We start from the raw sequence: 25,062 nt of genomic DNA, 5'->3' as shown, positions 1-25,062 counted from the left end.
GTTTAGTTTCCAAGCAAAAGTCTCCAGCTGTTAAAGCAATCTTGAACCAAAGACTGTAATGTTGCAGAGTTCTCTTCTGACTTCAATAGAGGGCTATAAGTGTAGATTCTCTTCCCACAACTCACTATTGGTGGTTGATTCCACATCTTAATTCCCCTGTTCCGGAACTCTCTCCCTGTTCCATTATGCAAGTAGAGTGCTGATTTGAGTCTCTGGTGTATAGAGAGAAGAGTGGGAGGATAGAGGGAAGATCCATCATTATGGATGAATTATGGATGCTGTTAAATGATGACAGGATGTTGTCTGTAGTTTGAGACCATCTGCACTACAGACAGTTCTACAGTTAGATTCTAGAACTCCCATGTGTGTAATTCCATGTTCGGGGGAAATGTATGGGTAGTCTCACAGCCAGATCAATCCAAGTTTTTTGGTTGTCTGATCTCCACAACTTTGTTGTGGGGAAAAAAAGCATTTCGCTACACTTGCATTAACATCTGCTAACCATGTGTATGTGACAAATAAAATTTGATTTGATTTGACTTTGTATTACATTATGCATTTTATTATCTGAAGTCTGGATGGAAATACACTTAGATTTGTAGGTCTACTGGCAATTCCTCACAAAACCTGCGTTAAAAGAAACACCTTTATACACACCGTTTATACACCCTTGAATACATCCTTACCTATCACATTTTCCATTGCAAAGACAAGTGATGACTCAGGGAAACCAATGTACTGTACCTTGAATCAAACCATCATTGCAGAGTCATGATGTTTCCCTTTGAACAGCTCTAAAGTGAAGACCAACTGTACACTTTGGGTGGTTCCCAATGAGCCACTTTAAAAGAGAACATGAAACGCGACAATGTGCACATTCATCAATCTCTCTACACTGTAATTGTCCTAAATAACCCATTTCAGTGAGGTTACTGAAATACCCTGTAATACTGCAGAGAGTATAATATGAGTTTATCCCTAGCAATCCAGTTTTAGGCTTTCAGGACCATGATATTACACGTACAGTACAGTTGAGTCATTCTTGACTGGAGGGTTCTTTCTGAGGGCCTTATGACTTTCCAAAATGTGCTAGTTTCCTTGTTACAAATACATAGGAACTCTATTGTATAATGAAAATGACTGGATAATTGTAAAGGAGAATTTGGGTCGCAAGGACTTCATTGTAAATGTCCTTGTCACAAGTCAGCAACTTCATTGTTCACAGGGAATGACTGGATTATCATAGAATAGAATTGGGTGACCTTGACATATTGGGGCAGGAAATGTTAGACCAAAGTTCTAGGCTGTTCTCAACACTGCATTACTCCCACAATGGTAATCCAAGTGGAATATTCTCTAAGTGAGAATAAAAACATGTTTAAATTAGCTTAGAACACACAGCCTGCACATTGCATTCCTTATTAGTAGTCAAGTGTGATCAAACTGACATGTTTCATCAGTAAGAATTTTTTCTTAACGGACTTTCCTAGTTAAGTAAATGTTAATAAATAAATAGGTTGGGTGCAGGGCTGAAAACAGAACCGGCACACTCAGAAGCTTCACCTATTTATTTATTAACCTTTATTTAACTAGGTAAGTCAGTTAAGAACAAATTCTTATTTACAATGACGGCCAATCGGGGAACAACGTTCAGTTGTTTGTTCGGGGGCAGAACGACAGATGTTTACCTCGTTAGCTCGGGGATCCGATCCAGAAACCTTTCGGTTACTGGCCCAACGCTCTAACCACAACGTTTAGTTCCTGCAAGGATCTTCATCAGGTCCTGATGAAACATTGTTTGTTTATGAATACAGGTGCGTGGTGGAGTTTGAGTGTGCCGGCTCTATTTATTTTATACCTTGCTGTATCTTCACCTTGACACGTGATAACAAAAGCTGCACTTACACTGGTGGTAAAAGGCTTTGTAAAACACACACACTGACGGGAAGGAGATGTCAGTGAGAGACTGAATACAATACTGCGCATAAAAAAACTACTTTAGGAAACATTAACAACTGACTGAGAACAAAAATAAGTTGTAGCTTAGGCCTTCGTCCCGAAAAAACGGTAAAACTGAAACTTCCCACCGTTATCAGGAACGGGTTGAGTAATACAGTATGTTCAGTGGCTAGAACGTTAAGTACAAGTTCTGTATTTTTTTTGTTCTAACGATGACACAGCCATACAAGGAAGACTATCTGTGCAGTGGGATGAAAGAGACGTGACAGATAAACCTTGATCATTATTTTTATTTTATTTAACAAAATAATCACAAACACAAACAAAACAATGGTCACTGAGATTGGATTCTCTGAACAGGAAAATTAAGAATCAACAAGAAGAACAATTTGCATGTAACAGGCAAGCTGCAGTTGGTGCTCTGTCCTGTGGACTCGTACATCTTAGGGTGATACACAACATTGTGCTTTACACACCATAACCACTGCACAACAGGGGCAATTTAGTCTATAAAATGTCAAATCTTCCATCAGCTTTGAATGAAAACATAACCTTATAACAGAACAAACATTAACTTCACCAGAACCATAGATATATGGATCTGAACTTTACACTGTTGTTCAGACCCAGCAGTGTCATTCACACAACCAAGATAATGATTCAATGGATAATGAATCAAGATAATGAACATTGGTTGGTTGGTTATGATGATGGGACAATATTAACAACTGTGTAACCATTCACACAACCAAGATAATGATTCAATGGATAATGAATCAAGATAATGAACATTGGTTGGTTGGTTATGATGATGGGACAATATTAACAACTGTAACCATTCACACAACCAAGATAATGATTCAATGGATAATGAACATTGGTTGATTGGTTATGATGATGGGACAATATTAACAACTGTGTAACCATTCACAGTAGACACAAGAGCTTGGGAAAAGAAAACATCCAATCAAGATATTTATATATGTATATATATATATATATAAATAAATAAAACAAATCTGTAATATGTACAACATTTTTCACGTTTTAAAATGTACAAAATGAACAGGGTGATACCACAGCGAACTGAGGATGTAGTATTTACAGAAACATAGAAACTATATACATATTCTCAAAAATAATAATTAGTATTGTCATGTCATACCAGGATGTCATTCACCATCATTCACCATGTCAGCTTTCCACCTCAATAAAAAAATCAAACGGAGGGTGTTTTCTTCATGGCGTAACTCTTTAGAACAGTGAGCAGCATACAGACAAAAACCAGTGCCTTCAACTACTGGCCGTCAAATAGCATTCAACTGCTGGCCTTCAACTAGCATTCAGCTGCTGGCCTTCAACTAGCATTCAGCTGCTGGCCTTCAACTAGCATTCAGCTGCTGGCCTTCAACTAGCATTCAGCTGCTGGCCTTCAACTAGCATTCAGCTGCTGGCCTTCAACTAGCATTCAGCTGCTGGCCTTCAACTAGCATTCAGCTGCTGGCCTTCAACTAGCATTCAGCTGCTGGCCTTCAACTAGCATTCAGCTGCTGGCCTTCAACTAGCCTTCAGCTGCTGGCCTTCAACTAGCCTTCAGCTGCTGGCCTTCAACTAGCCTTCAGCTGCTGGCCTTCAAGTAGCATTCATAGCCTTCAGCTATAGGCATTCAGCTATCTTTAAAATTGTCCACAAAACAAACAATGCTCATCGATTTGGATGTAACTTGCTGATGCACAAATTGGAATATATCGAAAATGCACAAGGAGTGTAAAGCCATAACCAGATAGAAGGCAACAACTCAACTCACAAACTTGTGTAAGGCAACAGTTGACAGGGGCTATAAGATCATATTTACCAAGAGACAGGATGTCTGCTGCACGTGCAAAGGCAAGAGAACCATCATGTCAGCTATAGTTGACTATAGTGAAAGGAGGTCATAAGGCATTTGGGTTCTTCTAAACACTGTATACCACATACCGTAAGAACATGTACGTCACTAGACATTACACACATTGCTGGAGTGAGTATAGAAATGCTTGCATTGATGATGGCAAAGGCACAAATATGTAAAGAGACCAATGACAGCTCACATGTTTCAGCTTTGAGTAGTGCTGTGAACTCATGTTTCAGCTCTGAGCAGTGCCGACAACTCACAAGTTTCAGCTCTGATTAGGGCCGACAACTCACACGTTTCAGCTCAGAGTAGTGCCGACAACTCACACGTTTCAGCTCTGATTAGGGCCGACAACTCACACGTTTCAGCTCAGAGTAGTGCCGACAACTCACACGTTTCAGCTCAGAGTAGTGCCGACAACTCACACGTTTCAGCTCAGAGTAGTGCCGACAACTCACACGTTTCAGCTCTGATTAGGGCCGACAACTCACACGTTTCAGCTCTGATTAGGGCCGACAACGCACACGTTTCAGCTCAGCGTAGTGTCACACCATAGTTCAATGTCCCCCCTGGGAAAGTCTCCACTTTAAGATGTGGTGATGTTTGGTGCTAAGTGACTAGGCACGTGCATGTGTCAATGTCAGATGGTAAGGCCATCCAGAGGTCTCAATGTCCATTGTTAAGTATACCATAAACATACAAACTAGGTACTGTTTTTGACAGTTTTTGACAAGACAGCTTCTTGACTGCAGCCTGTTTTAAACTCACAATCTTTAACACATTCTTCATATCGTGCTAATTGTGTTTTCTAGTGCTTTTGTCAGGCTGACAAGGGAAGTGGGATCAAACTGAACTCAAGAATAAAATGGGTTGCAAGTGTAGGACGTCTTCTGTACAGTGCTATGCACAATCTTATGCAACATTAGAACAAAAGTTTGCCTATTTTACAGTAAGTAGCCAAATGTACACTCATTTACAAAAGAGCTGCTAAGTGATATGTAACAAAAACAAACAAAGTTGAAGCTGTGTTAGATGGTTGTCATTTTGAACTTCCATGTGTCAAAGAGCCAAGGTCCAGGACCTAGCCTGGTAGCAAATCTGTACATTATGTGCCTAGACAATTATTCTTCTCTCTGACGAGGAGTTAGCCGAAAATACATACATTTGGGACCAGGTCACCTAGGTAAGAGCTCTTACATTATGAAAGAACGGACGACTACAGTCCAACTGTGCATTTACTGTGTCTTTCATTTTCAAGTCCTTCCAATGTTTGGCAAAATGGCTTCCAGATGTTTTTTTCTCCTCAGGGTTGTGTTCGAGACCACAACGCTACCAAGTCATTTTTTGTCTGATTCCGTTTGTATGTTTCTTCTTCTTCCATTCCTTTTTTGGGGGGGTGGTTTCCACGGCAACCAAGTTGTTCTTCTTTTGAGTTTATTTTTTCCCTTCTTCTTCGTCTTGGATGGCAGCACAGTGTTGAGGTCGGAATCTTCGGAACAGGAAGCCAGGAACTTAGGTCATCGAGATGAGGTCATCATCATAGGATTGGAAAGGACGTTTCAGTAGCATTAGGGTTAAAATGACCTTCCTCGTTTTTTGTTTGTCACTTTTTCAAACAAAAATCTCTCTCTTTAAATACAATTCTTCATATCCACTTCTTCTTCTTCTTCTACTAGTCATGCCAGGTCTTCTTCCAGGCTCACCATCTGTCTCTGTGAAGGGAGACAGAAAATAACGATAAACACAAAGTCACACAACACTGAAAACCGCTACATGCAGTATTTCATAGGCTATACCATAATCAACGGTCACATGCTATCTGTTAGCCACTGCAGAACACCTGCAGGATTGGGGTCAATTCCATTTAAACTCAGTTCAGGAAATTAAGTGGATTGCAACTCCACATAGGAAAACGATGGGCAAATCATCCCATTATTTTACTTAATCGAAATGGAATTGATCTTAACACAGTATGAGAATTTAAATGGAATGAACTCTAACCCTGGTGACACGTGTAGTCTACATAAGTAATATGACAGTGACTGGGTTGCTTGGTGGGTTGCTAGGTGACAGTGACAGTACCTGTGGGTAGGTGTATCCGTCCTGGCTGTGGTTTCTACAGATGTGCAACTCGTCCTCTGTGGTCTTCTGGTACACGGGGTTGTCAAAGTGGATGGTGTTGGTGTTCTTCAGCCTCCAGTGTCTCCATAGCAACACTGCACCAAACAGCACCAGGCACATCATCACTGGAGAGAGGAGATAGGGGGTCAAAGGTCAGTTCTTGTTGTTGTAATTGTTGTTGTTGATAAAGTATGGTAGGTAAAGCCAGTTTAACTTTACAATGATAAGTGTTTTACTGAGTGTACAAAACATTAGAAACACCTTCCTAATATTGAGTTACACCCCCTTTTGCCCTCAGAACAGCCTCAATTCGTCAGGGCATTGACCCTACAAGGTGTCGAAAGCGTTCCACAGGGAGGCTGGCCCATGTTGACTCTAATGCTTCCCACAGTTGTGTCAAGTTGGCTGGATGTCCTGTGGGTGGTGGACCATTCTTGATACACACAGGAAACGGTTGAGAGTCAAAAACCCAGCCACGTTGCAGTTTTGACACACTCAAACCGGTGCACCTGGCACCTACTACCATACCCCGTTCAAAGGCACTTAAATCTTTTGTCTTGCCCATTCACCCTCTGAATGGCACACGTACACAATCCATATCTCAAATGTCTCAAGGCTTGTCTCCTCCCCTTCATCTACACTGATTGAAGTGGATTTAACACGTAACATAAATAATGGATCATAGCTTTCACCTGGTCAGTCTCATGGAAAGAGCAGGTGTTCCTAATGTTTTGTACACTCAGTGTATATCAACACGTAAGTCAACACATAAACAGAGAGTAGGTTACTACAGTACTACTATATTTATCAGTGCACTAGACATTATGCTGATACTACAAGGTAAAATACTCACTGATAGGTAAGACAATGTAGAGCACAGTATGGTGTGATGCCTCAGCTACTTTGGGCATGGCAACATAGCCACTTTGACCTGTGACCGCAGTTTCCTGTGGACTGTGAGTGGTCGAGGACCTTTCAGGGTCCTGAGGCTGGGCCCGGCGGGCAGAGGAGGTAGTTGTAGTTGAAGTGGGACCAGCTGGCTGTTTGGTTGGGGCCCTGGTAGGGATGGGGGCTGCAGTTTTGGGAGTGGTGGGGGGAGCGGTAGTTGAAGTGGGACCAGCTGGCTGTTTGGTTGGGGCCCTGGTAGGGATGGGGGCTGCAGTTTTGGGAGTGGTGGGGGGAGCGGTAGTTGTTGGAGCTGTTGAGATAAGAGACGGGGGTAAAGGTCACCGAAGGTTAAAGCTTAGACACACAAGAACGTGTCAGTTAGTTTGAGAAAAGGTTCAATGACCATGAACAGTGAGTATGAGGATAAACACTAACACTTTGACATCCATTGGCTTTTGAACTAGCTTTTAACTACAAAATATTTGGTCTTAAACGGATTTTAATGATGATTAATAATGAAAATATGAATAACATTCCACCCATGAGGTGGGCGATCTGATCATTTAACTGCAGGAAAGGGGTCTACAGTGCAAGAGTTGCACCCTTCTTCTCTAAAGTTCCATAGGGTTCGACAGAGGAAAACACATACCTGCCACACACTTCCTCATGTCCAGGCCGAGGGTCATGTGATCAGGACAGGCACAGGTGTATTTGGGGGAGTGTTGGTTGATCTGGGGAGCAGGCAGACATAGGAACTCACAACCTCCATTCACAAAGGTTTTCTCTGTGCACCAGTTCTTTCCTATAAGAGAGAGAGAGAGTGAGTGTTAGACCACCTGATTCAGCTTTTAAAGTTAATTACAGTTATTCATATGAGATTTGTTATGTTTTTAAAAAGTGTGCGTTGCCATACCGATGGGCTGCCTGAGGTTGTGGTATACAATGATGTCCTCTGGCTGCATCAGGTCTTCCGCCAGTACAGTGATGTCATTTCCTGTCAGGCGGTTGGCGCTCATGACCGCTCTGTCGCCCATGTCGGTCCAGAATACTTTCTCCTGTGAAACAAATGAGAGAAACCAGAAAAAAGAGAGACAGGAAGAAAAACTAGGTTACCCAAAGTTAACCAACAGTCCATAGTCAATACATACATAGAGTACTTACAAAGTTAACCAACTGTCCATAGTCAGTACATACAGTACTTAAAGTTAAACAACTGTACATAGTCAGTACATACAGTACTTAAAGTTAACCAACAGTCCATAGTCAATACATACATACAGTACTTACAAAGTTAACCAACTGTCCATAGTCAGTACATACAGTACTTAAAGTTAAACAACTGTACATAGTCAGTACATACAGTACTTAAAGTTAACCAACTGTCCATAGTCAATACATACATACAGTACTTACAAAGTTAACCAACAGTCCATACAGTACTTACAAAGTTAACCAACAGTCCATAGTCAGTACATACAGTACTTAAAGTTAACCAACTGTCCATAGTCAGTACATACAGTACTTAAAGTTAACCAACTGTCCATAGTTAGTACATACATACAGTACTTACAAAGTTAACCAACAGTCCATACAGTACTTAAAGTTAACCAACAGTCCATAGTTAGTACATACAGTACTTACAAAGTTAACCAACTGTACATAGTCAGTGCATATCATAGTCAGTACATAGCGTACTTACAAATCCATCCACAAACAAAGACTTCATGTATCTGTCCTAATTTAAATGGGGGAAACCAACAGTTTCAGATATGGGGCTTATTAACCTCCTATGGCCTGGATACTGTAAGATCAGTTTGGTCTCCATTCAGCAGCTACATGGATGGATTTCTGTAATACAGCTAAAGCTGGCTAGCTGCATGGCTGAACTCATTAACCAGGCTGGTGTATAAGACTCTGAACCTGGAAATCCCCTTTAATTAAAGCTACCACAGCCAGGTTGGTGTGGGCTGGAGGGGGGAGACCATGGTGCTCGACCCAGGGACCTAGAGGTGGTTCTGGGGCCACAGCCAGGGTAGAGGGGGAAGACCATGGTGCTCGACCCAGGGACCTAGAGGTGGTTCTGGGGCCACAGCCAGGGTAGAGGGGGAAGACCGTGGTGCTCGACCCAGGGACCTAGAGGAGGTTCTGGGGCCACAGCCAGGGTAGAGGGGGAAGACCATGGTGCTCGACCCAGGGACCTAGAGGAGGTTCTGAGGTTGGATTGTAACCATTGCCCTCATGGACTGGACTCTACTGGTTCAGTTAAGTCTCCCTTTCCCGTCCTACAGTTCCTCTAGGACCTGTCCATAACTATACTCCAGATGGAACTCCAGTTAGGGAGACCTTAACATTCTATCACCATTTACCTCGAAGACGGCGACAGAGAGGGGGTGAGCCAGCTTGTCCTCGTTGTAGATGAGTGTGTGTCGTCCTTCTCCGTTTACGCCGATGCTGGAGAGGGTGTGCATCTTAGAGTCCACCCAGTACAGACGCTGGTTAACCATGTCTGTTCGAGAGGCACAGAGCGTTAGAGAAATACAACTGTATAATCATTAACTTATAAACAATGCCTCCACGCATGATAACGAGGCAGATTATTTGAATGCATTTAAATAATGTACACCTACAGTATGATAGAACTTCCAACAATAACACAACACAAAATCTCAACTGTTCTGTATACGAGTATAAGAATCATGTGAGACAGCAAACACCAATGTGTCCAATCACACATCACTATATTGCAGTGTCCAATCAGTGGACTCTTCTTACCAAGCGTGATGCCGTTGGGCCACATGATGTTGTCCGTTACCAAGGCGACGCGGTCGGCACCGTTCAGCCCACTCTTCTCGATCTTGGCCTCGTTGCCCCAGTCAGTCCAGTACATGAAGCTGGAAACAGACAGTACCGTCAGTCAAAACTCCTACCTCGAACACACTTCAGCACAACGTCTGGAGGTCTTTAGAGAAAATCACACACACACTGACACGTTGAGCTTCTGCCATGTTTCTTGTTGCGAAAGAGATCCTCACTCATTCAATTATTCCAATATGTTCGACAACAAAAGCATCCTGTCGAAGATTTATCTATTTGGTTTTCATGGCAGTCAACGCCCTATTGAGCATGATACTAATGAATTCAGATCAATAGCCTATGACCCAAACAAGGTTAATAAAATCAATCAAAACCAAAGTTTCTTACTTATTGGCTGGGTCCACCACGATGCTTCTTGGTTTCTCCAGTCCTTCGCTGATCAGTGTCTTTCGCCGTGTTCCGTCCGTGGTTGCCACGGAGATGGTCTGGAGCACGCTGTCCGTCCAATAGATGTGACCGTGAATCCAGTCGACGGCCAGACACTCCGGCGCCTCCATCTGGCTGTCAATCACCACGTTGTGGTGGGAGGAGTCCCCTGCCAAGTTCATGTCGGCGCTGGGGAAGGAGCGGGACAAAATAGATGTTTGTTAACGAACAAATACTGTATATTGTCTGTTTGCAGATATATATATATACACAAACACACACACTCCCCTTCCCCCAGTATGTCCTCACCTGTAGATCTTCCTGTGGTACAGGTCAGACCAGAAGATCTTGTGTCCTGGCATGTCCATGTCCAGGGCCACCACGTTCTTCAGTCTGGGGATGAGAGGGACGTACTCTCTACGGTCCACAGTCATCTTCCTCACCTCGTGGCGGTTGGTGAACAACAGGTAGGGGACAGTACCTGGAAGACATACCATTATATTTAGAAAGTTTTAGATTTCGACCTCAAGTCTGCCACTTTACTTAACTATATTTACATCACATTTAGAAAGTTGTCGTTTAATAATGAGGCCTCAGAGAAACTACCTAAACCTCTTCTTTGCTTTGATTTGTTCAGACTACATCAGAATTCCTCCCAAGGCTCTGTTCATATATCCACACTAGCAAGTAATCGATCAAGCATCCATTCTAAGTGGTATGCTGGGGTGGCTGTCGGAATGTAGCTTAGCTAGTGTTTCCCTCCATCTCACACGTACCTGTGGCAGCCTTGCAGGTCTTGGTCTTGGGGTCCAGTTCGTAGCCCTCCTCACAATCACACTTGTAACTTCCCAGGATGTTCACACAGATCTGGGTACAGGTGTCTGGGTCAGCACACTCATCAATGTCTACAGGAGGAGGAAAACAGGGTTAGAGGTCAGAAGATAGGGTCAAGGGTCAGTTGTGGCAATTCATAGTATGATTTGATCCAAATCCAATGTGCCAGATAAGATCGCAGGACTTGTCACTATAGTGACTTAGAGCTCAGTCATTACAATCTTCTGTGCTGAGTTCAGAGTCTTAGAAAAGTGTCATATAAATGTTTATTTCCGCACACCTTCACATTTCCTGTTGTCCTTCCCCAGACTGTACCCAGCAGGACAGGAGCAATTGAAGCCAATCTTCAGGTCGGTACAGATGTGAGAGCAACCGCCGTTATTGGTCAAACACTCGTTGTTGCCTGCAGAATCAGACCGGAAATCAGTTAAAAGAAATATATCTAACTAGAAATCTATAAGAAACAACCATCATCCTCAATGTCCATGATGACAGCCTTTTTCCTTAGGCAAGACTAAACCAGTCACCTCACTCTTTACAACCACTAACTAGTTTGGCCAGACCAGACTGGCCTGAACCACTTGGCTAGCTGTCTCCATCATATTTTCCTAGCTGGGATGTGGTCTCTTTCCTCTGTTTTCCACTGAATGGTATGTGGGTGTAAAGGGAGTTCCCTATGGGCCCAGGGTCAAAAGTAGTGGCCGAAACAGGGATTAGGGTGCCATTTGGGACGCAGAATATGTCTACGGTTCCAACTCACCACACTCCCTGATAGGTTCGTCGGACATGTCTCGGCAGTCTTTCTGCCCGTTGCACACCTTGTCCACGGTGACGCACTCCCCACTCTTACACCTGAAGTTATTCGGGCCCTCACACACATCCACTGGGGGGAGAATAAGAAAGAGGAGAATATTATTAGACATATAGTACAGCTATAGGGAGAGTGTGTGTGTGTGTGTGTGTGTGTGTGTGTGTGTGTGTGTGTGTGTGTGTGTGTGTGTGTGTGTGTGTCCATTAGGGCTGAGCCTCACCGCTCTTGCAGTCCATCTCATCGCTCAGATCCTTGCAGTCAAACTGGTGGTCACACTGACGGCTACCATGGACACAGGAGCCATCGTTACACTGAAACTCATCTGGCTGGCAAGTGGGCCGACCTACCGAGAGAGAGAGAGGTTAGATAAACAATACAACAAGACAGATGGACAGAAAAAGAGCGATTGGGATTTTCTCTTAAGAGTCCCTTAGTTTAGTATCTGTTCATACAGTATATCTTGGAAGGTGAACATTTGTTTTTGTAAACACTTAACTAAATAAGCATATTTCTGTCTTTGGGAGAAAAAAAATGTTTCAGAGAGAAAGGACAGAAGCAGAGTAGAATATTGTCAAAAAACCTTCCACTCACTGCAGTTGGTTTCATCTGAATTATCCTGACAGTCCTTGCCTCCATCGCAGCTCCAACTCCTATGGATACACTCCCCACTCCCACAGTGGAATTCATGTGGCCCACAGGGCTTTGTTGTCGGTTTGGTGTCCCTCCCGCCACAGTTCTGGGGCCACTCGTCTGAACCGTCGGCACAATCGGCGTCGCCGTCGCAGGCCCAGAGACGCGGTACACACACAGTGTTGTTACACTGGAAGGCGTTGGGACCGCAGGTGACGGCGGGACAGGAAGTCTCGTCAGAACCATCGGAACAGTCGTTGTCCTTGTCGCACACGAAGGAGACGGCGATGCACTGACCGTTGGCACAGCGGAACTCGTCGTCCGTGCAGTTCTTTGCGGCTGGAGGGAGGAAGGGGGATGGAGGGATGAAGGGTTAGGAATATGGAAGGTTTGGGACTGGGTGATACAGTATTTGTACTCGTGTCTTTAGGATGTTATTATATCTATAAATAATATTATTGTCACTAAAAGAACGAGAGGTTTTTGTCTAAGGGTTCAATGGGCAAAGAGTAGACACAAGGACCATAGTCATGTGGTGATAGTACCAGTTAGTGATTAAAAACTGAAGTCTTAACACATCATCATGCACTAACTAAAGAGGTAATCAGAGATGAACAGAACAGTTTGTCCTCAGTATGGTGATGACTACAGTCTATCAGGCATGACGACGATAGAAGAGTTGGCTACAGCATATACACTATTGGACTAGACTAGTGAATGCAAATATGTAGGATTTTAATTTGAGACAGTTTGCTTCAGATGGAAAATAATCCTGCAGCAACAGGAAATGTGAATTATTACGTGGATTATAATTAATGGACATTTCTGTAGAGGTTGATACATTTTTCGTAAGGAAAAATCGAGTCAAATGTCAAAGTGAAGTACTTCATAAGCCTTCTTAAACTTCAAATACACTACAAATGTTAGATGTCCTGCATTGCAGGAAAGTTCTCCTGCAACAGAGTGATCAAATTAAGATCCTACATCCGTACTGTTATCTTACCACAGCTCTTCTCATCAGCTCCATTGTCACAGTCATCTTTGCCATCACAGTGCCACGTTCCGGAGATACACTTGTTCAGTGGGCCTCCACAGCTGAACTCAGTGGGCAGGCAGGTCTTAGCCTCTGGAGACACAGAGAGACAGATAGAGACATTAGAGTCTGTGTGACACATCTTAGCAGCTATATCTTATCTGAAGAGGAGGAGGAGGACGACGAGAGGAGGAGGAGAAGAACAGAGGAAGGAGAGTATGAAAAGAAAGAGGAGAGAGAAGAAGAGTAAAAGAGGAGGAAGAGTCAGTTACTCACCACAGGCGGCTGGCAGCTCGTCAGTTCCGTCACCACAGTCATCACCTCCGTCACACACCCACCGGCTGGTGATACATTTCCCGTTGCCACACCTGAACTGACTTGTCCCACATGTATACGCAGCATCTAGGGGAAGAAAAACCCAGGATAACTGTAAATGATTGACAAACAGGACACAAGGTAGTACAAATATAATATACAAGGTAGACATTTTAACAGAGTGTATTTGATACTGACTCAGTGAGTTTTTACAATATAGGGTAATAATTCATTATACATATTTTCTGTCATGTGACACTAGTACCACATTACATTAGGCTCACGCAGAGGATAGAAAAGGTCTGTAGTAGTGACGGATGTTAACTAACATTTAACTAAGTAACTTCCCTCGGTTAGTTCATGTTCATCTGGCGGCCATTAAGATTGGGATTATATCTTGTTGTTGGTGAGAAGAACACATTCTCTACAATGTTTTGTAGTGCCCCTATGGGACCAGCAATTATGTGTGATAAGAGCTACAGTAGTGAGAGTCCAAAGATAAAGGAACAGGATATGACGTAAAAAGACTACAATATGGAGCATTTCTAAACAGAAAGTGAAGGTGTTTCCCATGGGAGAGACTTATCGCTTATCGTTCACACACTGGAGCTACTGTATCTCATGGTCTTTCAGCAGACAGTGAGAACTTGACGGCCATTTTGTTATGCACTCAAGACTTGCTTGGCAACTACTGTTTGTGCGTTTCTCATGTAAACTTTCAAATGAAGGAAATTAGTGCAGGACAAGATGTTGCCCAAACAGAACACACACAAGTGTCAACTCACACGCACACACCATTGGCCCATATATAAAGCATCCGGTAAGGGAAAGTTAAACAACTTATAGACCTACTGTACAGACTTGAGCAAGGAAATACATGTTTTTCTCACTTCTAGTTTCTGCCAGTAGGCCTATGAATGAATACCACGTAACTGTTTGACTAGTCTATTCAACAGTGAAACGAGATTTAACCTCAAAACGGCCCAGTTTATTTTGGGTTGCTGAGGTCACAACCTCGTTGAACTCATCTGACCAATCAAAGTGAAGATGTCTTCAACAAGGAAGTGAGAGCCATCAGGTAGAGCTAGCATGGAGCCTTCAATATTCTGCAAGGTCTCGGTCACTAAGTCAGTCTCTCCCTCCACTGTGCCTGAGGCAACAGAGTATGAGTCAGAGCCCAAGGCTGTCTCTTTAAGACAATGGAAGGGGGGAGGAGTCATAATCACACCACCAGCTGCTGATTGGCCCTCGAGGGACATTCCTCAAGATACTCATAACAAGAGCACTAGTGAGAGCAACAGGGGGAGGTGGGGCACAACCGGTCACAACACCAGGAATTTTCTGAACTCAAGCTGTCGGATGTTGACACTTGTAATAGTAACCGCGGCTACACAGGCATGACTCAAGTCGTAAAGTCGGTTGCTACACAGAGAGTTAGTGAAGTAGATTCAGAAGATAGAGGGTGCTTGCGCCATCTATTGGCATGTGACGTCACCAATGCTCACACCTTCCTGTAGAGATGTGGGACTATAATATCATAAGACGATCTTGTATTGAGAAATGTTGGCCTGACTTGATCAATTAGGGCTTTTCATGGGAAAAAACGACTGTTGAACCCTGCTGAACCATGATGATACCCAGGCACTGTAACCGCCAGGACTGTGTCTGTGTTTCCAGTGAACCCAACAAACACACACACACACACACACACACACACACACACACACACACACACACACACACACACACACCAGATGTGGAGGTTCCAGGAATAGTTTCCCCCCATCCTATTCCAGCTGTTCTTGGAGAGAGTAGTGATACATTTACGAGGCCGGCCAACTGTTAGCTCGCCCTGAGACTTATACAGTCGCTCAAGTGAAAACGGAGACGTTACTTGGCCCCGACACGCACTCTGCCTCTCTCTCTTTCCATGATCCTCTCTGTCTTCCCTCCCCCTTTCTCTCTCTCTGTCTGTCTGTCTCTCTCCTCTCATCTTTCCCCTATTTCTCTGTCTGTGTTTTAATTTTCTCTCCTGCTAATCTTCTGTCCCATCATCTACAAATGTACAAGCATCTCAAGCTGCATACTGTGTTCTCTCTACCATTCTCTCTCTAGGTCACAAGACGCTCAACCTCCAGCAGCATAGCCCACTGTACTCTCTCAACAGGCATCTGTGTGTACAGTATGTTAGACTGTACGTCACAACTATGTCTACCATTCTCTCTCTGGGTCACAAATCTCCATTCCCAAGCATACTGTACTGCACTCTCTCTTTGTAGCCTATACGATTAGATAAACATTGGGTAATAGAGGAATTGTACTGTATTCAACTTGGTCTCTAATTGAAATGCAGTGGGTGAGAGTTATTTTCCCAGGATGTTGTAAGTCATTTATCTTTTTAAAAAGCCCAGCCAGTGTGAATGGAAACTTCTTTCCATTGACTTGCTTTGGATGTGAGACGTTATCAACGACAGAGGGCAAGTTTAGCTTACGTTTGAACCCAAAACCATCTGGCTGGAAAGGTTGGGCCACGCCATAGCAATACATACCCCTCTCTCCCAGTGTGGGTGTGTCGTGACGTCAGAGTGTATTTGTGTGCGTGTCGTGCATGTCATTGATCGATAACTAAGCCATGCACTTGGCGTAGTAACCAAGCACAGAAGACGGAGGAAGTTTGTTTGTGGTACACTGTTCAGGTTACAGTTAATTATTATTAAACAATGATAAAATAGAAGTTTGGTTCCTGTCTACTTAACTTCCTTATGGGCCCACTTAATGCAGTCCACCTACTGTCTGTACGGTTACTGTATGTACAGTGAGTCACCATATGGGCATTTTATTTGTCTTTGAGGTTGTGACTAAACTAAATCAAGATAACAAATATGGGGTGATTTCTCTGTCGCGTTTCCTTGAGGGATAATAGTTGTATTGCATTGGTTTTCTTCACAATTACTCCAGAAAAGAATTGTCTTGGGGAATCGACTTCAGACAAAGTGAGTGGGGAAAATCCTGTTGTATTTCGAGTGGAACGTTACTTTAACAAATCTACACAGTTCTACCAGCAGGGTACTTTCCATTAGTTACAACAAATTACATTCAAACTAGCTCTGCATGCAGCCTGTAAACTATTGCACAATGATCTCAGATTCTAAGAACCAAAAAGCCATTAAGCAACCTTCCTTATTCACCAATCAGCACATTCTTAGGTGTCTCTCTGCCTGCCTGCCTGCCTGCCTGCCTGCCTGCCCGCCCGCATGCCTGCCTGCCTGCCTGCCTGCCTGCCTGTCCGCCCGCCCACCCGCCCGCCCGCATGTCTGTCTTGCAAATGGAATTACCGGCAAGTCACCTGATTCGCATTCTCCTTCCTATGCCTGACGCCATCCCCACACAATTTGACCCACGGGGGAGGAGAGGCAGAGAAAAATAGACAGAGCGAGGCAGAGACAGACAGAGCGAGGCAGAGACAAATAGACAGAGCGAGGCAGAGACAAATAGACAGAGCGAGGCAGAGACAAATAGACAGAGCGAGGCAGAGACAGACAGAGCGAGGCAGAGACAAGTAGACAGAGCGAGGCAGAGACAAGTAGACAGAGCGAGGCAGAGACAAGTAGACAGAGCGAGGCAGAGACAAATAGACAGAGCGAGGCAGAGACAAATAGACAGAGCGAGGCAGAGACAAATAGACAGAGCGAGGCAGAGACAAATAGACAGAGCGAGGCAGAGACAAATAGACAGAGCGAGGCAGAGACAAATAGACAGAGCGAGGCAGAGACAAATAGACAGAGCGAGGCAGAGACAAATAGACAGAGCGAGGCAGAGACAAATAGACAGAGCGAGGCAGAGACAAATAGACAGAGCGAGGCAGAGACAAATAGACAGAGCGAGGCAGAGACAAATAGACAGAGCGAGGCAGAGACAAATAGACAGAGCGAGGCAGAGACAAATAGACAGAGCGAGGCAGAGACAAATAGACAGAGCGAGGCAGAGACAAATAGACAGAGCGAGGCAGAGACAAATAGACAGAGCGAGGCAGAGACAGACAGAGCGAGGCAGAGACAAATAGACAGAGCGAGGCAGAGACAGACAGAGCGAGGCAGAGACAAATAGACAGAGCGAGGCAGAGACAAATAGACAGAGCGAGGCAGAGACAAATAGACAGAGCGAGGCAGATACAAATAGACAGAGCGAGGCAGAGACAAATAGACAGAGCGAGGCAGAGACTAGTGATGAGGAGGTTGACTTATAACCTGCAGTCCCAGCAGTTATATCCGCGGGGCGGACAGGTTCATGGTCATTAAATATTGGCGGATGTGTGTGGCAGGCAGGTTAAATAAAGAGAAACAATACCTTCAAAATATTCATCAATGTATAATTCTAGTGCAATTTCTATCAACAGGCTACATTGGGCTTCTTATTGTATTATTGTAGGCTCTCTGGCATTAGTGCAGAAGACTAAGCTTTAGGGCCTAGCTGCCCTCCAAATAGCCTACACAGCCAATCGCCAAATGCTTTCGGGAAACAGGCAGAAAAAGTTAAGGACATGGTTGAAATTTCATTCAATAAGACAAAAGCTGCAAAAGGAGAGTTGAAAATAAGGAGAAGGGAAGGCCTGAAAATAAATGTTTGGGAAAGATTTGGTGAAGTAGTGAAAGAGGAGGATAGCAGTGCTGCTATGTGATTGTGAGACACTATACAAATTTGACAGTCACAAGACGGGACTTAAAATAGGCCTATGTCAAGGGAACTGTAGCCTACTGTTCAGAAGGGTTAAATGTAAACTGAGATCTGGACACTGACTGTAGTTCTATAACCTCTCACAGAGCCTTAATAATAACTCCTGCAGAACTAAGCCTTTCTTGCAGGTAAATTATAAAGCAAATGTAGGCTGAATTTGGACTTGGGAACAGGAGTGGAGAAATAGGATTTCTTTCTGCATCTTGAGAGAATACATTGCTCAGTTAGATACCGTCTGTAGAGGTGCTGTCTTCATCATACAATCTGATAGTATTTCAACCTTTTTTGAATCCTGAACAGGTAATCAAATGGCTACCTGGACTATTTGCATTGTGTGCCCCCCCCACCCCTCTTTTACACTGCTGCTACTCTCTGTTTACCATATATGCACAGTCACTTTAACTATACATTCATGTACATATGTACATACTACCTCAATTGGCCCGACCAACCAGTGCTCCCACACATTGGCTAACCGGGCGATCTGCATTGTGTCCCGCCACCCGCCACCCACCACCCGCCAACCCCTCTTTTACGTTACTGCTACTCTGTTCATCATATATGCATAGTCACTTTAACCATATCTACATGTACATACTACCTCAATGAGCCCGACTATCCGGTGCCTGTATGTAGCCTCGCTACTGTTATAGCCTCGCTACTGTATATAGCCTCGCTACTGTTAAAGCCTCACTACTGTATATAGCCTCGCTACTGTTATAGCCTCGCTACTGTATATAGCCTCGCTACTGTTAAAGCCTCACTACTGTATATAGCCTCGCTACTCTTTTTCACTGTCTTTTTACTGTTATTTTTTATTTCTTTACTTACCTATTGTTCACCTAATACCTTTTTTGCACTATTGGTTAGAGCCTGTAAGTAAGCATTTCACTGTAAGGTCTACTACACCTGTTGTATTCAGTATTTCACTGTAAGGTCTACTACACCTGTTGTATTCAGCATTTCACTGTAAGGTCTACTACACCTGTTGTTTTCAGCATTTCACTGTAAGGTCTACTACACCTGTTGTATTCAGCGCACGTGACAAATACACTTAGATTTGATTTGAACCACATAAAATGTGCATCGAAGTCCAACTGAAATCTGATCAGAAACACGTTGGATCGTTTTCACAGCTTTCTTTTTCCTTACAACTGGTCAAACTGATGTCAAAAAATCTTCTGCCGTCTTTGACTGTAGCCTATAGTGCATGTTCTATATTTGTGGGTTGGGTGTGGGCCTCAGATTTACACTTGATCTGGCGGTTGTGGATGGCTTATTAGCAATTGCGGGCGGGTGTTGGTGAATAAACAGCTGACCCGTGCACCTTTAGCAGAGACACACAGCTGACCCGTGCACCTTTAGCAGAGACACACAGCTGACCCGTGCACCTTTAGCAGAGACACACAGCTGACCCGTGCACCTTTAGCAGAGACACACAGCTGACCCGTGCACCTTTAGCAGAGACACACAGCTGACCCGTGCACCTTTAGCAGAGACACACAGCTGACCCGTGCACCTTTAGCAGAGACACACAGCTGACCCGTGCACCTTTAGCAGAGACACACAGCTGACCCGTGCACCTTTAGCAGAGACACACAGCTGACCCGTGCACCTTTAGCAGAGACACACAGCTGACCACAGCTGCCATCCGGACAGGGTCTTAATGTAGTTAGGTGCTTGTTGGATGCGGCCAATTTACTGTAAAGGCCTATCCACTGCTGCCGGCTCACAGTTAAATAGAGGAAGCTCTATTTGCAGACAGACAGTGCTCACTTCTTGTAATGTACGCCTTCTGTCCTCAAAGGTTAGCATCATGACCAAGTTACATTATGACCTGAATAGACCTTCATATGGCTGCCAACATACAACAGAAATCACTTTGATTTAGCCGTGCTGATGAGCGAGGAGAGACAGAGCGAGAGAGATAGAAAGAGACAGTGAAGGAGAGAGAAAAAGTGAGAGAAAGTTAGAGAGGGACAGAAAGAGAGAGCGGGAGAGAGGGAGACAAAAAGAGAGAGAGAGAAAAAGAAAGAGAGAGAGAAACATTTTATAGAGAGAGTCCCCACCTCCCAATCTTCATCAGGTTCTATTAATAAACACTGCCTGCCTGCTTGATGACAACTTGACCATGTAAGGTCATTCAACGTTGGTGTTTTTGCTACGGATGGAAGAGAAGAACATGCTCACTAAAAACCAGACCCTAGTCTGCAATAGACTTTCCAATAGCCCCAAATGTCATCCATGTAACCTTTTATATATTTGAACTGGAAAGCTGCAGCCCGCCTGGTGTTCAACCTTCTCAAGTTCTCCCATGTCACCCCGCTCCTCCGCACACTCCACACTGGCTTCCAGTCGAAGATCACATCCACTACAAGACCATGGTACTTTCCTACGTAGCTGCAAGAGGAACTGCCCCTCCCTACCTTCAGGCTATGCGCAAACCCTACACCCCAACCCGAGTACTCCGTTCTGCCGCCTCTGGTCTCTTGGCCCTCCCACCCCTACGGGAGGGCAGCTCCCGCTCAGCCCTGTCAAAGCTCTTCTCTGTCCTGGTACACCAATGGTGGAACCATCTTCCCCCTGAAGCTAGGACAGCAGAGTCCTGCCCATCTTCAGAGAACATCTGAAACCCTACCTCTTCAAACAGTATCTTAAGTAATCCAACAACACTAGCACGCGACTCCTCCCCCTTACTAGCTCTGACTTTGCTGATAGCTCCTTTTATTGAGGAAAAACGTACTTACTACGACTGAGATGGGTGGTTGTCCCACCTAGCTATCTTAAGATGAATGAATCCAACTGTGAGTCACTCTGGACAAGAGCGTCTGCTAAATGACTAAAATGTCAATGTAAAACTACAGCTGAAAAGACTATATTGTTTAGCAGGAAAACCAACAGTCTCTGCAGCTTTAGTTGATGTGTATGAAAGGCTACACTGGATGACAACAGGAGGACGGTCCATATAGGTCAAAGGCGGGGCTAATATTGGAGTCCTCATCAACGCCCTTGTCATTGTGTGTGACAGGCTTGTTTCTTTAAGTTAGTTTGCCTATGCATTGCTGCTTGTTTTGGCACGTGGGCAGTGGCACACACAAACACACACCCACGGCGAGAAAAGTGTTTGTATGTATACACAAATCTTGCCAAAGGTCAGGGCTTGGTCTTTCCATAGCCACAGATTAATTTAGAACTAGGTGACACGTGCACTGATGGTCGTCTGTCAAGACGCTAAACCAACAGAACTCAGTCTGAACTAGTTCAGCTAACGGCATTTTTGGTTTAAACTCATTCATCCAACTGCATTCGGTTTATACTAGTTAATCTAACTGCACTTGGTTTATACTAGTTCATCCAATTCCACTTGGACCTTCATTGTGAGGTTATTAAGGGTGTTTTTGCATGCCACTGGTGACTGATTGAGAGATCTGGTGTGTTAGGCATAGCATGATGTACATTCTCCTATCAGATGCTCTTGGGGCTGCATGATTCATATGGGGATTATTCTAGAATCTATTCTATTCTAGAACCACTGATGCAACTCTACAGGGATTTTCCCATTATTCTCCATGGTGTCAACTAATACAGCCCCTTGGGATCCCACATATACAGTAACAGCAGACCTACTGTTGGGACCCCACATATACAGTAACAGCAGACCTACTGTTGGGACCCCACATATACAGTAACAGCAGACCTACTGTTGGGATCCCACATATACAGTAACAGCAGACCTACTGTTGGGACCCCACATATACAGTAACAGCAGACCTACTGTTGGGACCCCACATATACAGTAACAGCAGACCTACTGTTGGGACCCCACATATACAGTAACAGCAGACCTACAGTACTGCTGGGGCCCCACACATACAGTAACAGCAGACCTACAGTACTGCTGGGGCCCCACACATACAGTAACAGCAGACCTACAGTACTGCTGGGGCCCCACACATACAGTAACAGCAGACCTACAGTACTGCTGGGGCCCCACACATACAGTAACAGCAGACCTACTGTTGGGACCCCACATATACAGTAACAGCAGACCTACAGTACTGCTGGGGCCCCACACATACAGTAACAGCAGACCTACAGTACTGCTAAGGCCCCACACATACAGTAACAGCAGACCTACAGTACTGCTGGGGCCCCACACATACAGTAACAGCTGACCTACTGTTGGGGCCCCACACATACAGTAACAGCTGACCTACTGTTGGGGCCCCACACATACACTCATGGACATACACACTCTGCACATGTCAGCAGCAGATTTAATCACTACATTAATGTATACCTTGAACTATAAACATTGGATGGAAGTTCTAATCTTCAAATCCCTGGAAGCAGGAGCTAGTCTGCATCGCAAATGGCATAGTCCCATAGGGCTCTGGTCAAAAGTAGTGCACATTAAAGGAAATATGTTGCCATTTGTGATGCAACCTTAAAGATTGAGGGATTACAGTAGAACGGGTGGCAGAATGGAGCCACAACTAGACCAATACACAACACACTATTAACCTAGAGGCCGGTAAGTTCACCCTTAGCCTACCTACTGAAACCAATAAGGAATTTGCCTCGACTGCTGTTAATGCATTGCAATACAATGTAATACATTGTAATAATGTTAGCAAATAAGTTAATGGACATGTGAGTCGTATGATAGTGTGTTTAGTTCCTACTGTGGGTTGCCACAGAAGTAAAGGTGAAGGAAGTTGGTGGGTTTTTATCATAAAGACATCTAAAGGAAGCAGACTTTGCTTGAGGTGATAAACATATCCTAATAACATGCATCTATTAATAAGCCTATTACATTTCATTGTTGATGACAAAAGCTATGATTTTAAATGCCAATTGAGAATGTATTTTGACATAAGCTACATCTAACCTATAAATGCATAAAATGAGTGATCTGGAAGGTCTGCAACAATCAGAATTTTGCAAAATAGGCCATCCAAAGGTGTAATATAAAACCATTCCTGTAAAAATCGAAGTTGTTCTATTTCCTCCATACATGGCACAGAAGCTGGGATAAATAACCTCTTGCCACACGGTATAGATGCTGGGCTAGACGCCCTTTTGCCGCGCCCTTTCTCGTTGACAACCGTCTTTTTCCTCCAACACATCAAGCCCACAGGTAAAACCAGACAGCCTTGACATGTAGGTCTACCGGATGTGATGAGCCTATTTCTCATTCGGATTGGCTCGCGGCTACATACTATTTGAAGAACAGCCAATCGACTTCCCGAGCGTAGCTTCCGTTCATACGGACGAAATAGATACATTTTAACTTTTATAGATAAACATATTGTCAACGAAAATGATAGCTTAAGTTAATCTTTAATCGGCTTTGAAAGGGAAGATGTCTTGAAAAGCTGTTAGCTAGCGCTTGACTGTCAATGTCAAGAACATGCCCCTTTCCTGCGCACTAAACCCACTATTACACGTTCAGCCTAGGACACGAGGGTATAAACATTGGTTTAATTTAACATTCGACTGGTATTAAATCACCAAAATAGAAATTAATTCAGAAAATGTAAATTTAGCCATTTATTCTATGTGAGCAGCACGGTTGCATTTGCAATTCCATGTCAGACATAAAATAAAAAGCTGACTGAAATATAGGCAATTGACAACTATGTCATGTTATAAGTAATTTAAAGATGTAATATTTCATGTCAGATCGTTTAGACTAGAGAACCCCCAAGGGCAAAACACGCTCTGCACTCAGCCGGAGTCAGCCCCAAAAATACGCATCATAAGCATCTTGCATGATACAATTGACTTCACATCCTTACCTGTAGGAGCAAAACAGTGGGAAAGCAACACCAGGCAACATGCCGTCAGCCCGGTGATTCCCACACGAGTCGGTAGCATCTTTTCTCCTTTGGGCTTCCACGCAATTCGAAATGTTTCTTCTTGGTCTAATATCGACCACCCGGCACGCAAAATGTTTGACAGCTAGCCTACTGAACAGCACTATTTCAACTCAACTGAGACATGCTTCTATATCTTTGTGGATGTTGCAGTCACAGCTAAAACAAACTGGGATAAACGAATGACTGTTGTTTGGGTATATAGAGAAGACTTACTGTGCGCCTGTGTCTAGGACTAGTGCCAGGGAGAAATATTAGATTTTTTGAGTCACTTCTGACTATTTCTATGTGGTCCTACAAGTGGGCGGGATCAGCAGAGTGGTGTGATACTTGAAATTCGACATCAGCACCGCAGGGGTGGAGCTACAGCAGTCAGAGACAGAGAGTAAGAGAAAGAGAGTCACCCAACCACAATGTTACTGTTATCATTATCTGGCTGGGCTGGCTTCCCTGTCTTGCCTAGCCTGACCCCACCTTCAATTTCAATTTAAGGGCTTTATTGTCATGGGAAATATATGTTGCCAAAGCAAGTGAAGTAGATAAAAGTGAAATAAACTCAACAAAAAAAGAAACGTCCCTTTTTCAGGACCCTGTTTTTCAAAGATCATTCGTAAAAATCCAAATAACTTCACAGATCTTCATTGTAAAGGGTTTAAACACTGTTTCTCATGCTTGTTCAATGAACCATAAACAATTAATGAACATGCACCTGTGGAACGGTCAT

General features: G+C 43.9%; 1 protein-coding gene across 1 annotated transcript; it reads right to left on the bottom strand.

The window, feature by feature from the left end:
- Window positions 1-2,234: 2,234 nt before the first annotated feature.
- ldlrb (low density lipoprotein receptor b) lies at window positions 2,235-24,610 on the bottom strand. The gene is made up of 17 exons (XM_071389398.1): window positions 24,261-24,610; window positions 13,687-13,812; window positions 13,381-13,503; window positions 12,339-12,716; window positions 11,968-12,090; window positions 11,697-11,819; window positions 11,217-11,339; window positions 10,879-11,007; window positions 10,412-10,583; window positions 10,064-10,291; window positions 9,635-9,753; window positions 9,229-9,368; window positions 7,776-7,917; window positions 7,512-7,664; window positions 6,828-7,172; window positions 5,936-6,099; window positions 2,235-5,565 (listed from the first exon to the last, which is right to left on the bottom strand). The coding sequence occupies exons 1-17, from the start codon at window positions 24,337-24,339 to the stop codon at window positions 5,530-5,532; spliced, it is 2,703 nt and encodes a 900-aa protein (XP_071245499.1). The 5' UTR covers window positions 24,340-24,610; the 3' UTR covers window positions 2,235-5,529.
- Between the last annotated feature and the right edge of the window lie 452 nt (window positions 24,611-25,062).

This window comes from Salvelinus alpinus, chromosome 2, assembly GCF_045679555.1.
Source record: "Salvelinus alpinus chromosome 2, SLU_Salpinus.1, whole genome shotgun sequence".
Classification (NCBI taxonomy): Eukaryota; Metazoa; Chordata; class Actinopteri; order Salmoniformes; family Salmonidae; genus Salvelinus; species Salvelinus alpinus.
This window is presented reverse-complemented; position numbering and strand designations above follow the sequence as displayed.